At 39.7% G+C, this 11,838-nt stretch overlaps 2 protein-coding genes across 3 annotated transcripts; one reads left to right on the top strand and one right to left on the bottom strand.

Annotated features, from left to right (window-relative positions):
- The first annotated feature begins 1,295 nt into the window (after positions 1-1,295).
- LOC124405774 (JNK-interacting protein 1) lies at positions 1,296-6,113 on the top strand. 2 transcript variants are annotated; one of them, XM_046880950.1, is made up of 8 exons: positions 1,296-1,431; positions 2,640-2,849; positions 3,059-3,279; positions 3,941-4,213; positions 4,328-4,480; positions 4,547-4,830; positions 4,934-5,112; positions 5,206-6,113. In XM_046880950.1, exons 1-8 carry the CDS (start codon positions 1,349-1,351, stop codon positions 5,276-5,278), a joined length of 1,476 nt encoding a protein of 491 aa, XP_046736906.1. In that variant the 5' UTR covers positions 1,296-1,348; the 3' UTR covers positions 5,279-6,113. The 2 variants fall into 2 exon arrangements, with proteins under 2 accessions (XP_046736906.1, XP_046736905.1); XM_046880949.1 differs by having other exon boundaries at positions 3,038-3,279.
- Positions 6,114-7,297: 1,184 nt separating this feature from the next.
- Positions 7,298-8,728, bottom strand: LOC124405627 (transmembrane protein 223). The gene is made up of 3 exons (XM_046880672.1): positions 8,157-8,728; positions 7,937-8,079; positions 7,298-7,663 (listed from the first exon to the last, which is right to left on the bottom strand). The coding sequence occupies exons 1-3, from the start codon at positions 8,662-8,664 to the stop codon at positions 7,514-7,516; spliced, it is 801 nt and encodes a 266-aa protein (XP_046736628.1). The 5' UTR covers positions 8,665-8,728; the 3' UTR covers positions 7,298-7,513.
- Between the last annotated feature and the right edge of the window lie 3,110 nt (positions 8,729-11,838).

Raw genomic sequence — 11,838 nt, 5'->3', positions numbered from 1 at the left:
TAAAAATGGTCAGTAGGACACAGCAAGCATTATCGATGAAGTTCATGTTCACAAGGGAATTCCAGTGCATGGCTTGATTATCGTGAAATTTGAGGAGATAGACGCCTGCACCAGACTGGATCTCACCCGTGGTATGGGTACTGGGCGATAGTCGGAGGCTACACTGCGTATATCTCTGAAAGTGTCTGTTTCACGTTGCTTCAATTACTTACGGCCCGCATCCATCGGGCAGCGTCTCATTTGCTGAGCGAACGGCAGGACTCCAGGTCCAGATGAATGGCGATGCTCGGACCGTATGCCGGCATCGGAGATCGGTTTACTGTTTCTGCGCACTTCGTCACGTGTTACGTTGAGGGTAGCCCAGTACCGGTCCTGTGATTATATCACTCGATGTCGGGAACTGGAAACTCTGATATGTGACTATATGTGCCTACTTTTGATAAGTATGATGAATTGCCATACATTTTTATGCGATAAAGGAAATTGCATCAAATTTTTTGCAGGCTCGTTGTAACAGGTCATCCACGATTCGGTACATCGTCTCCCTCGGACAATATGTATAATATACTCGTTGAGAGCGGTGAGCTTTATTCAGGGAACAAAAGTGGAGTATCCTAGTTATTTAAAGAGAGCTTTGATTCGAACTAGCATTTGCAAAGCCGGTGGGAGGCAAATGGTTAGGCGCAAGATGATGGGCATTCAGTGTTGGCAAACACTAGGATCCTTTCAACGACGGTCTTCGGCACGAATGATGGGACGGAGGTACGATGCCGAAACGAAGGCGGAAGCCAGCCGAAAATTAAAAAGTGTAAGAAGGTGAGACCACTTAATTTCGAAGTGCTTCATTGGCTGAATTAGGGGCGAGACCTTGTCACACCCCATTAGTTGTACGATCTAGTCATCGTTCAATGCATCAACATCGGTGTTTTCATTCTATAACTTCTCATGATCGAACAGCAGCGGCTTAGCAAAATTTTTTCCATCATCAATGCTATCAGGGTCTGAAGGTTTGTGATTCACACTGCAATGGATCATAATTTGCTGCCCAAATCCATTTCCCTCTTTCGTCCGTCCATACATGCATGTCTGCAATGCATTGCTTGGAGTTGACGCAAGTGGCTCGCGGGTAACGGGACGGCGTTTACGCACTGCATCACCGCACGAGTAGAAGTTTCGTATTTCCTTCATCCCTCTGCGCCCCCGTATTCCCTTTTCATCTCGATCCTCGGTTCGGGGGTGCGCGCGTCACGTTGCGTCCAGGAATCAATAGGCTTGCGACGCTTGCGCCGCCTTCGTCCGGCCCGGTCGCCTCCGCCGTCGGCCGCCTCCACGGACCGACCATTCAAGAATGGCTGATTCAGAGTTTGAAGAATTCCGGCATTACTTTGAAAGACTGCCTCAACATCTCAAGGCGCCGATATCAAATTACACGTGAGTAATTGTCTCAGTTATCTTTACGCCCGTGCTGGCTTTTATTGTAGCGGAGGCAAAATTTTACACGATAACGCCGCTCGCGTTGACAGAGAAGCACCCTGACATGCGAGACAGTTTTAGTTATCCTTGTCAACGTTAAGGGGTCGATAAGGCATAGTAAAATTTTTAAATAACTTTACAATCATCATCGATCAAAGGTTCGTTGAGGCGATTAAGAGTTGTCAATAAACACGGAAGGCAATTTACATCGTGAGCAAAAAACTCGTCATCGAAGCGTAAAAAATTACAGTGAGAATAGTTCTGGTGGAAGAAATATATAACTACATCGTCCTGATCGACGAAATATTTCTCACCATTTATTACCTACAACTTAGTTTGTCGAGCGTTTATACTGAGCTGCAGTTTACAAGTATGTACTCATATTGTAAACAAATGTTTTCTCAGACATTTCTCACGGCGACTGTCTAAAATTGTATTTTCCCAGCTTTATTTCAATTCAAATTTTATCGAATAACGTCATTTCAATGTTCCGCGCAACGAAGGTAGAGGGGGTGAATCAAGAGATGTGGTTTCAATGTACTTCGGGAGTTTCAATCGATACCCGAAACATTGTAATCGAAACCAAAACTATTGACATGTTATGTAGGGGTGGCCGGTAAAATTTCCAGCTATGATATCGAAGCGTTCGGTCCATAGTCGATAAATCATATGAAGTATAAACGAGCCGTTCAAGATGATTAGCAAATAAAAATTATTTCAGGAGCGTAGAAATATCGTTGAAGCCCGATGTGCTCCCAGACTTAAGGCTTCAGCTCACCACAAGAGCATGGTGGTCAGAGACTTTATCTGCGCATTGGAAAAACCAAGTAACTGTAGACATTTGATGCGCTCTAGTAAAAATCAATGGGTGGGCAAGGTGATCGGACATAAACTATTCATCGACGGAGTCTGGTAGGTTAGGCAAAATTTCGGACTGGCCGGAGGAATTTTTTGTTTTTTTGATTTTGCAATCAATAGTATCTTATGGACGTGAACAGACACGCTTCGGCAGCTTTTTTTTCAACGAGCACTTCCGGGCAATGAACCGTCGAATCGAAGGAGGGAGTTCACTAATCTGGAATCTATAGTATAAAGCATACGAGGTGTGGTAGAAGATTAAAATGTACGAACGAGCATTACTTGTTTCGTCTTTTGTCTCGCGACAGACTGGTCCACGATGTCATGGTTGACGATTCACCGACGTCCTCGCAGGGCAGCGACGGGGACGTCGGTCAGAACGGTGCTGCCGGCGACTCAGAGGACGAAGAGGTTGTCGCACTTATTCATCGTCACGGAAACCACAGTGAGCAGAGCTCGGGAGACGACGACGAAGAGCTAGACCACCACTGTTCCATCGTAGCTGACAGCGACTTTAGGTATGGCAAGTGCAGTTTCCTCGCATCTCATCTTTGTGTGGGTTCTAACTGCTCCTCAAAAAGGCAGACGCGTTCGAAGCCACGTAGCTATGAGTTTGTAAGATCAACTCTTTCTTGATGGGAGGTTAGAAGATTTCAATGGCATGTGAGTAGACTAGTGACAACGACACTGCGTTGGGTGACATTAGCTTGTTCGGTGGACTGAGCAGTAGGAGGCGATCGGTTTCCGGGGCTGGAGGAGGACAAGGGAGATCGGAAGGTGGAGGCTGCGGCAGGGAGAGTGTAATCAGTGACGTAGGTGACTCCTGCTCGAGTCTCAGTTCCTGGCCCACGCCGGAACACGTTCCGTCGAATCGGAACGGAAGCGGGTGCACCGGAAGCGGCGAACGCAGGCGGAGACGACTTCCGGAGATTCCAAAGACTAAAAAATGTAAGCACTGTACGTACGTAATTCACATCAGTCGACATATAACAGAGAGTTTAAAAATGTGCTTAAAGTGTATTGTTGAAATTTTTATTTACATCAATTCTTCCGGGCAAAGAAAAAGTAATGAGATTTAGGATATTGTACCGATGTTGTCGTTGTAACTTGATCTTCGTCGATCGCCATTTGCGTGAAACGTTAGTAGTCGCTGATCATAAATCATGTGTGATGAAAGGAAATAGAGGCTTTTGCTGTACGAGGTTGACATCATTAACCGCAAAATAGACAAGTATACAGAAAACAACCGCCAGAAAGAGTAGAACAAAAACACAAACAAAAAAAAAAAAAAAACTGCTACATGTAACGAACCAGTTCTAGTTTCGATCTTCGGAGGATTCAGTCGTCACTTACCTTTACTTCTTAGATCCCTCAAAATATACTCGGTGAAAAATAATAGTGTTAAAGGTAAAATAGTTTATGTAAAGAGAAACGCTTGTAAGTGTAATCTCGCGAAGCATCATGCATTATTCTTCTGTCTATAACAGGGGTGAGTTAGATCGTTATAGTATAGTAAAAAGTAAAAAGTAAAAATATCGTGCTCGTAAATGTGGAATTTCGATAGTTTCCTCGACAGTGAGTTATGAATGTATATGTAACTAATTGACAGCCATATCGATGTGCCATTCGTCTCTTCACTCGTCTCCATCGCTCGCCGACGAGCTGGGGACGGCAACGTCAACGGCGGGACGGCCGCACCTCGTTCTAAGGAAATGTCATCCTCGTCTCCGTCATGAGGATAGTTCCCCGGATAGCGAGAGGATGACGACGGACAGTGGTCACTCCACTGCTCATTCCCCGGACAACGGGCCCAAGAGTGTGTCTCCAATTCCATGCAGCACCATGCAGAACACGAACTCAGTCTCGCCGAGCAGCACGCCAGGTGAAAAAATGAAAAAATAAAAACAGCAGAATCAGTCAAACTTCGATTAATATCCAGAGCTACGGTGGTTATACAAATAACGCCTAATTCGAATTGAAAATTTATTCTCTCCAGGTAGCGGTGGAGTTCCTTTCACGCAGCTGGAACTACTGGAGGCGACCCATCGCGGATTGCACAAGTTTGTGCCGCGACATCACGACGAAATTGACCTAGAGATCGGGGACCCTATATACGTGCAGAAGGAGGCTGATGATCTGTGGTGCGAAGGTACGAAGCACTGGCGGTAGAATTGCGTACGATTAGAAGAGTGAGCGACGCGACGTCTCGTTTCAGGTGTGAACCTGAGGACTGGCAGGCAAGGTATTTTCCCTTCGGCGTATGCGGTGGACATGGACTACAGCGACTTCGATCCATCGGCTCCGAAGGTGAAACGGGAACGATACCTATTGGGGTACCTCGGGTCGGTGGAAACTCTTGCTCACAAAGGAACAGGCGTCGTCTGCCAAGCCGTTCGCAGAATCGTCGGTGCCCCAAATCAGGAATCACCCGCGTCTCAGAGTTGCATCCTAGAAGTGTCCGACCAGGGTTTGCGGATGGTCGACCGGAGCAAACCGCAGGTAATGGCTGAGGCGCGTTTTACAACGATTTTGAAAATATAGTCCTTCGGCCCTAATTAGAACTCATACAAAGAACATGTCTCTGCTTCTGTGGTCCCTGCAGAAAAATCGAGGCCCTTGCCATGACTATTTCTACTCCCTGAAGAACGTCTCTTTTTGCGCTTTTCATCCACGGGACCATCGCTATCTCGGATTTATAACGAAACACCCGACGCTCCAGAGGTTCGCCTGTCACGTATTTATTGGCCAAGAGTCGACAAGACCTGTTGCCGAAGCAGTTGGGTAAATGAAAATTATATTGATATATCGCGGACGTTTTTTACATGTTTTTTCTGACGTAACGAGGAACGTGCACGTATTGCCTTTTTGTTGCAGGAGAGCCTTTCACCGGTTCTACACGAAATTCATCGAGACTGCTTTTCCCATAGAGGACATCTACATAGAGTAATCAATTGCTGAAATATAAGTTGCTGTTGACGCTGACGATCTCATTCCCTTGTAAATACTACCCCTTAGCTGATTTAGCCTTATATATACGAAGTCTAAATCAAATGCCCAATATAAACAATTATGATAATAAAGAATCATTATTCGCATGATAAAAGACTGCGACGTGTTCAGCCTTTGCAGAAAATTTTTCGCGCCGGTTCGCCTATACAAGAAAATACGCATGGTAACGTTAATTTTCTTTCTGTAACGGCTGCACACCCTCAGCGATTAAATTAGTTTTTCATGGTATATCGTTTTCGCACGACGAATTGTATTATTTGAAGAAATTAAAACCTTGGAGAAAATTAGTTTTGAATGTGGACTAAACTTCGCACATTTATACATAGATGTAATAGAGTGACGATTGGGCGTTCGATTTTCACAATTGATGTACTGATGGACCGTTGAGAACTCGCAAGGAGAGCCTTTCAATCAATTGCAAATTCTTACCAGAGATGATATTAATTATAATAAGGAAAAACAGCCTTAACATGACCACTGACGTGTGAACGCAAGTGATAAGTTACACATACTTAAAACACTGATCCTTTCTGTCTTTTCAATGAGCTGCAAAATTTTTAAAACACTGATTATGATTTCATCTTAACAATTAAGATAAAGTAACTATACTGTATAATTATATGTATAAAACACCGAATAATCTCAACTTGGAAATAAACTGACGAGGGGGAGACACGCACTCGGGATGACTGATTTCTTTGAAATTTGAAATGGCAAAATCAGATTGAATCTCGCTAAATCCATATTTTTTCCGAACGATGCACAGTAGTTGCTGAAAAATCATGTGGGTGTGATCAGATATAATAACAGAAAATCATTCACTAGCTTTTTTACAGCTGTGAATACTAGTTACAGTACACTCCAAATATCCATGAACGGAATATTGTGAAAGATGTTATGACTACAATGTTTGACAAACTGAGTACAAAAATGAAACGAAGAAAGAACCCTGCAACAATCTTATGGAAATTGGGTTTCAGTGAAATCGTCTGGATTTTCGATTTTTTGTAAATCTTGGCATTCTGCAAAGGTCTCCATAAACACAACCTTCCGCTATGAATAGTTTGGTCGCTAATCTCTCTAATCTCCATTTTTCCATTGGGGAACCAAAAAAACGTATTTGCACCAGGTCTCACAACAGAACTTCATCTACAGGTAAAGTCATTGAGGTTGGAGAAGGGGATGAGAGTCCGTAGACTTGATGTGGCCATTTCCGGTTACATGCCTGATAAGTTTTATTCATTCGAAACAATTATTTTATTCATAGTTTTTCTTACACAAAGGAATACTGGGTACAGAATTAATATTTTAAGGTTCGGGGGTCTCTAGCGCCCAAACTATTCATGGCAGAGAGTCAGTAAATCTGTATAAAATATTGGTTTATTTCGGCAAAGGTTCGGTATACGTAATTTTTCAGCAGCGACTATCCATTGGTCAGGAAAAGAGTGCGGATGTAATGAAATTCTATTTACTTTCACTAGTTCAAATTTCAAGAAAATTGGTCACCCTGGGTACATGTCCTCTCCTTGTGAGTGCGCTTAACTTATAATTAGCGTTATTACCACGCGACTTATGGCAGGGAAACAGGGATCGAACAAATCAAATGGTTCTTTTACTGGCTCGTATAAGATTGAAATTACAAGTAGAAGAAATGACATGATTTGTTGATAACATTTGACTAACTTGTTATACGGAAGAAAAAAATGTGCCCAAGCGTAAGCATTGTCATTAATACAACAATTAATATAAACGACAGTTTCAAGTAGCAATGTAATAATCATTGTATACAGTCACCGGTATATTATAATTATCTAATAACGTAAGAGAAAAAAAAATGACATATAATATACATATGCATATGAGGGAATAAAATTATTTAACAAGTCTGAGGTTCATTTTTGATGCAGATTGCTGGTGCTGGGTATACAATTAGATTTAGCTTAGCGTTTTTGCATAATATCAGCGAAAAATACTTACTTACCCGAGTGACTTAATATTTGTGGATTCATTAGAATTTTCCAACATCACTGTAGCAAAAAAATATCGGGACGACCTAAAGAAACTATAAATCGTACAAATATTTTTCGTCATTTTAATAATAAATTTCAATTAAATAAGTGACAAAGTTACATCTTTCAAACTCTGAAAGCATCGTGTACCATATACGCTTGTACTATATAGGTCTTTGCAGACCAGCCGTGAAGTCGAAGAGTTGCGGATTCGCGAATCGCCCTCGCATGTCAAGAATGTAATGCATCATATCCCCTTTCACTTTTATCGGGAGGTGAAGTTTTGCTTCGGCTCTATTCTGCTTGCAACATACCTGTATAAATAAATCATTCTAAAATGAAAAATCATGTCTTTGAAAATGTGAAATATTTGCCAAGCCTGTGAATATAATATAATGAAACAGTCACGGTCTTCCGTTGTTTTAGAAAATTTATCGATAGGCATGCGATTCTGAGTAAAACAAAACAAATTGACATCAGATTCTTTTACACATCTTATTGAATTGCTCATGGCGATGTAATATATATGCTTCATTTAACGTGCGTGAACAGTCGAGATATGAAAGGATAACGGCACTGGGATATACCTTGTCCAGGGGAACCGTCCTCATCCTGGTCCCTCCAAACGGAGTGTGCGTAATGAAGGTGAGCTGATTTCCACCCTTGCGCAAGACGAGATATTTAACAGACTTCAATGTATGAATCCAAGCGAACGCGAACATCGCGTACCCTGTGAATGAATAAAGATCGATGATCGATAACAGAGGGTAAAGTCTGGAATAAATTGGATTAAAATAATTAAATTACCAATAAGAAATGTGCATATAGACAGAGCGGTCCGCATCTTTTTTTCACCAAAGTTGATAGTCCTCCACCAAGGTAATTCTTCGACCTCTGATTTGCTTATGGGTACATCCTTCAGCATGGTATAAATAAAGTGGGCCAAATATGACCAAAATATTAATTGTGATATACCAAAAATGTTGAGTAGTTTAAACAGTTTTCTATTTTCGTTCTTGTACAGTATCGTGTCCGCTGATAAATTCGTGGGTATTTCGTAAGGCTTTTTCGTTTGAACTTCCCGCGCCTGATTAAACGACGCACCCGCCGTGCCGCCTGGCCGAGAAAACGACGCAAAACGGAAGCCCGGCGCGATCGTCCCGAAATGCCGAAGGCTCGGCACCGTTAATTTACATCGAATTGCCTGCGACCCACCTTTTACAGCGGGCCAAGTCCATTGTCTCGCAAAGCTCTGTCCCCGCAGCAATAAACTTTGCTTCGAAAATATCCCATCGGCTATCGCATATCCGAGCATCTTACGTACGATTCACGTGCGCACAGCGTGGACCACAATCACTTCAATATGGCGACGCGCAGCCGGTCTTACTGCGCATGCGCGAGCGATAGAACATGCCTATGTAATCAGCGTCGGCTTAAAGGGGTGCCTTGGTCGATTTTAAAGTTGTCCTACATATCATTAGATATCGAAGTCCACGTATTTTAAACTCAAAAGGGGCTCATCAGCCCCATTCTATACACAATTCTTAACAAAAAGACTACAACCAATTTTTATTTCATGCAGAAGTAAAGAAATGGCACGAAAACTACGAATTTACTATTGTCATTTAGTAGTTTTCGTGCCATTTTTTTATTATTGCATCAATTGAAAATCTATTACACAATTTTTGTTAAGATTTGTGTATAGAATGGGGCTGTTGAACCCTTTTTGGGTTCAAAACACGTGGACTTCGATATCTGGAGATATGTGCGTGAACGTCGAAATCGACCAGGGCACCCCTTAACACTTTTTTATTTCTATTCGTTTCTACCTTGAAAAAAAGTAGTTAAATATTTCTTACTCTATTTCGTCCTCCCGCGGCGAGTCGGTACTTCAATTTCTCAATCGATCTGTTATCTACACGCATGTGGAATGAGACGGATGAATTATCGCATAATATGATTATATTGTAGATGTATTATGGCTTTTTAATTAATCATTTTCCTACATGTATATATTTCTTTCAGGCAGTATTATTTACAAAAATGTTCCACCTGTACAAAGTCTCGATATTATTCAGTCTTGATACAATAACTATATTATATTTAAAGTTTACAATGATTCCTAATATTAAATTCAAAATTCCTTCTTATTTTTCTTTTTTTTTTTTTACTCGGTATATTATCATTATTATTATTATTATTATTATTATTATTATTATTATTATTATTATTATTATTATTATTATTATTATTGTTATTGTTATTATTATTATTATTGTTATTATTATTATTATTATTATCGATTCATAATCATTTATACAATATTTAATATATTTTTTTTAGCGCTATTAGTACACCATCCAAAAGGAACGATCCCGGCACAATATTATGTACATTAATTAATAGGTTTGTCTTTGATTCAAGCTCAAGTAAAAGAAATCGGTAATTTCGATTCTCAACAATCAAATATATGAGTGGATTTGAAAGAATAATGATAATTTGTGCAGAAGCTTCTCGGTACATTTTTAAGTTTCAATCAAATTATTTCTTTTCCAAATAAATCCGTCTATCTCCTAGAAGTGGTCCACCCCGTCTGCTACATTTACAAAATATAATTGGAACATCTGCTTTCGCGATAACTTTGGAAAAGTCAAAACGGAATTTAATTGATCGGAATCTCATCTGGTCACTTCTCTTTTCAATTTGAATCATAAAAGGTATATATTTATTTTCTGTATGAAACGTTTTTCACTCCCAATACGTTAGACGATGCCGAAACTCTGCATTTGTTCAACTGAGAAAAATGATGAATAATTGTGCAAGAATCGCTCGAATTCGAACGCCGCAAACACGAAGCTCATTGCTATAATAATTTACGACCCATATATATACGTAATATATTATGATCGACGATCATTAATCGATTTATAGATTTTACAAGCGAGCTTACAATTAGTAGCATATTGAATTAGAATATAATCGACCATGTTGAATGACAAAAGTTCGTTATAACATCGAGTTTAATTTAAACATTACACTATTTAAGCAAGAAAATCATCCCCTCTGATTTCAATATGATAAATTAATCTTGAAACAAAAAATTTCCCACTTTTTTCTATCCATCTAAGTAAATTTTTTGATATTCTCATCCGCGCGAGTTATTTCCACGTGCGCGCGCACACACATTGCGCTTAAATTTTTTTTGAAAGCCGTCAAAATTCTTTACGATGAGTAATATATCTAAAAAATTATTTATCATAATCATCAATTTTACCTGCAACTTTCCTCCGCTGATATCAAAACAAGGTTTTTTTTTTGCCAATAAGTTAAAAATGTTTGAAATAATCATGTCATCGGTTTACAAGATTTCTGCACTTTGTATTAGAAATGAGGCAATTATGACATGCAAGCAGATGTGCTGTTACATCGAACCGAGATGCTTTAATTATGTAATATAGGTATGTTTTCATAATACTCATCAGATTATTTTTAAGATTTTTTGCTTTTCAGCAATTGCTTCATTGCATGTTTTTCAACAGCAGATAGCTATCTAAACTTTTTTCGTACAATATTGTTACACAGTAAAATCAGTAAACCGACGTTTATTGTATTTGTATTTTGGTTATCGCACGATTTCAAGCACGGTTTGCAGGTCACTGCACAAAAGTCGATGAGGAATATGAAATAGTGGCTAAATATGTAATGCGAATATCGTCATCATATTAAAATACCGCACTATCGATCTGTCCGGTATTCGAATACAGAACTCATTGCTTGGGAATTTTAATTGGACAGATTTTTTTGCGCTGCACCTGCGAAGGTGTGTTTTCTAACGTGTGCATTGGTTCAAAATTTTGTATGGAGGGTACATGTACAAATAGGCGGTCTTCTAGCGCATCGACCAACAGGAAAAAAAAAAACGACTCGCAAGTGCAAGTAATGCAACCAACAAAGTATAAAATATATAACGTATTTACAATGATAATATTAATTAGAATACAAGTTTGCTGTATTATATGATAGTGCTGGAGTGCCGACTGTCTGTGTCACGTTATAATCCACGTCTACATCTCTTTCTGTCTCAATGTCCAAAATCCACAGATAAACTTGCTAAAAAATTTGTTGTCAGGTTGCGTTATACCTGTATCGCTGCACAGTATAATATGCCTTGGGTGAAAAATTGTGTTAAGCTTTTCCAGTACTCTTGTATCGACATCAATCATTCACTCGTTGAGCGTTGGTTTACCCATAGCTATATTTTTAGTTATACTATCCAGTATATGGTATATATTTATCTACGTAGTATATCACCAAAATTTACATCGCGCATTGAATATAGCCATTTCATGGTTACAGTGTTGTATAATGTATATTTCATCATTTATTTAACCATAATAAATATTAGAAAATAGAAACAAAATATGGTTTAATTATAAGTTTTTTCTTCACTTCTTTGCTTTAGATATTTTACATTAGAAAAAAAAAAAAA

The sequence above is a fragment of the Diprion similis genome, chromosome 4 (genome assembly GCF_021155765.1).
Source record: "Diprion similis isolate iyDipSimi1 chromosome 4, iyDipSimi1.1, whole genome shotgun sequence".
NCBI classification, from domain to species: Eukaryota; Metazoa; Arthropoda; class Insecta; order Hymenoptera; family Diprionidae; genus Diprion; species Diprion similis.
The sequence above is the reverse complement of the archived record's forward strand: the minus strand, read 5'-3'. Positions and strand labels throughout refer to the sequence as shown.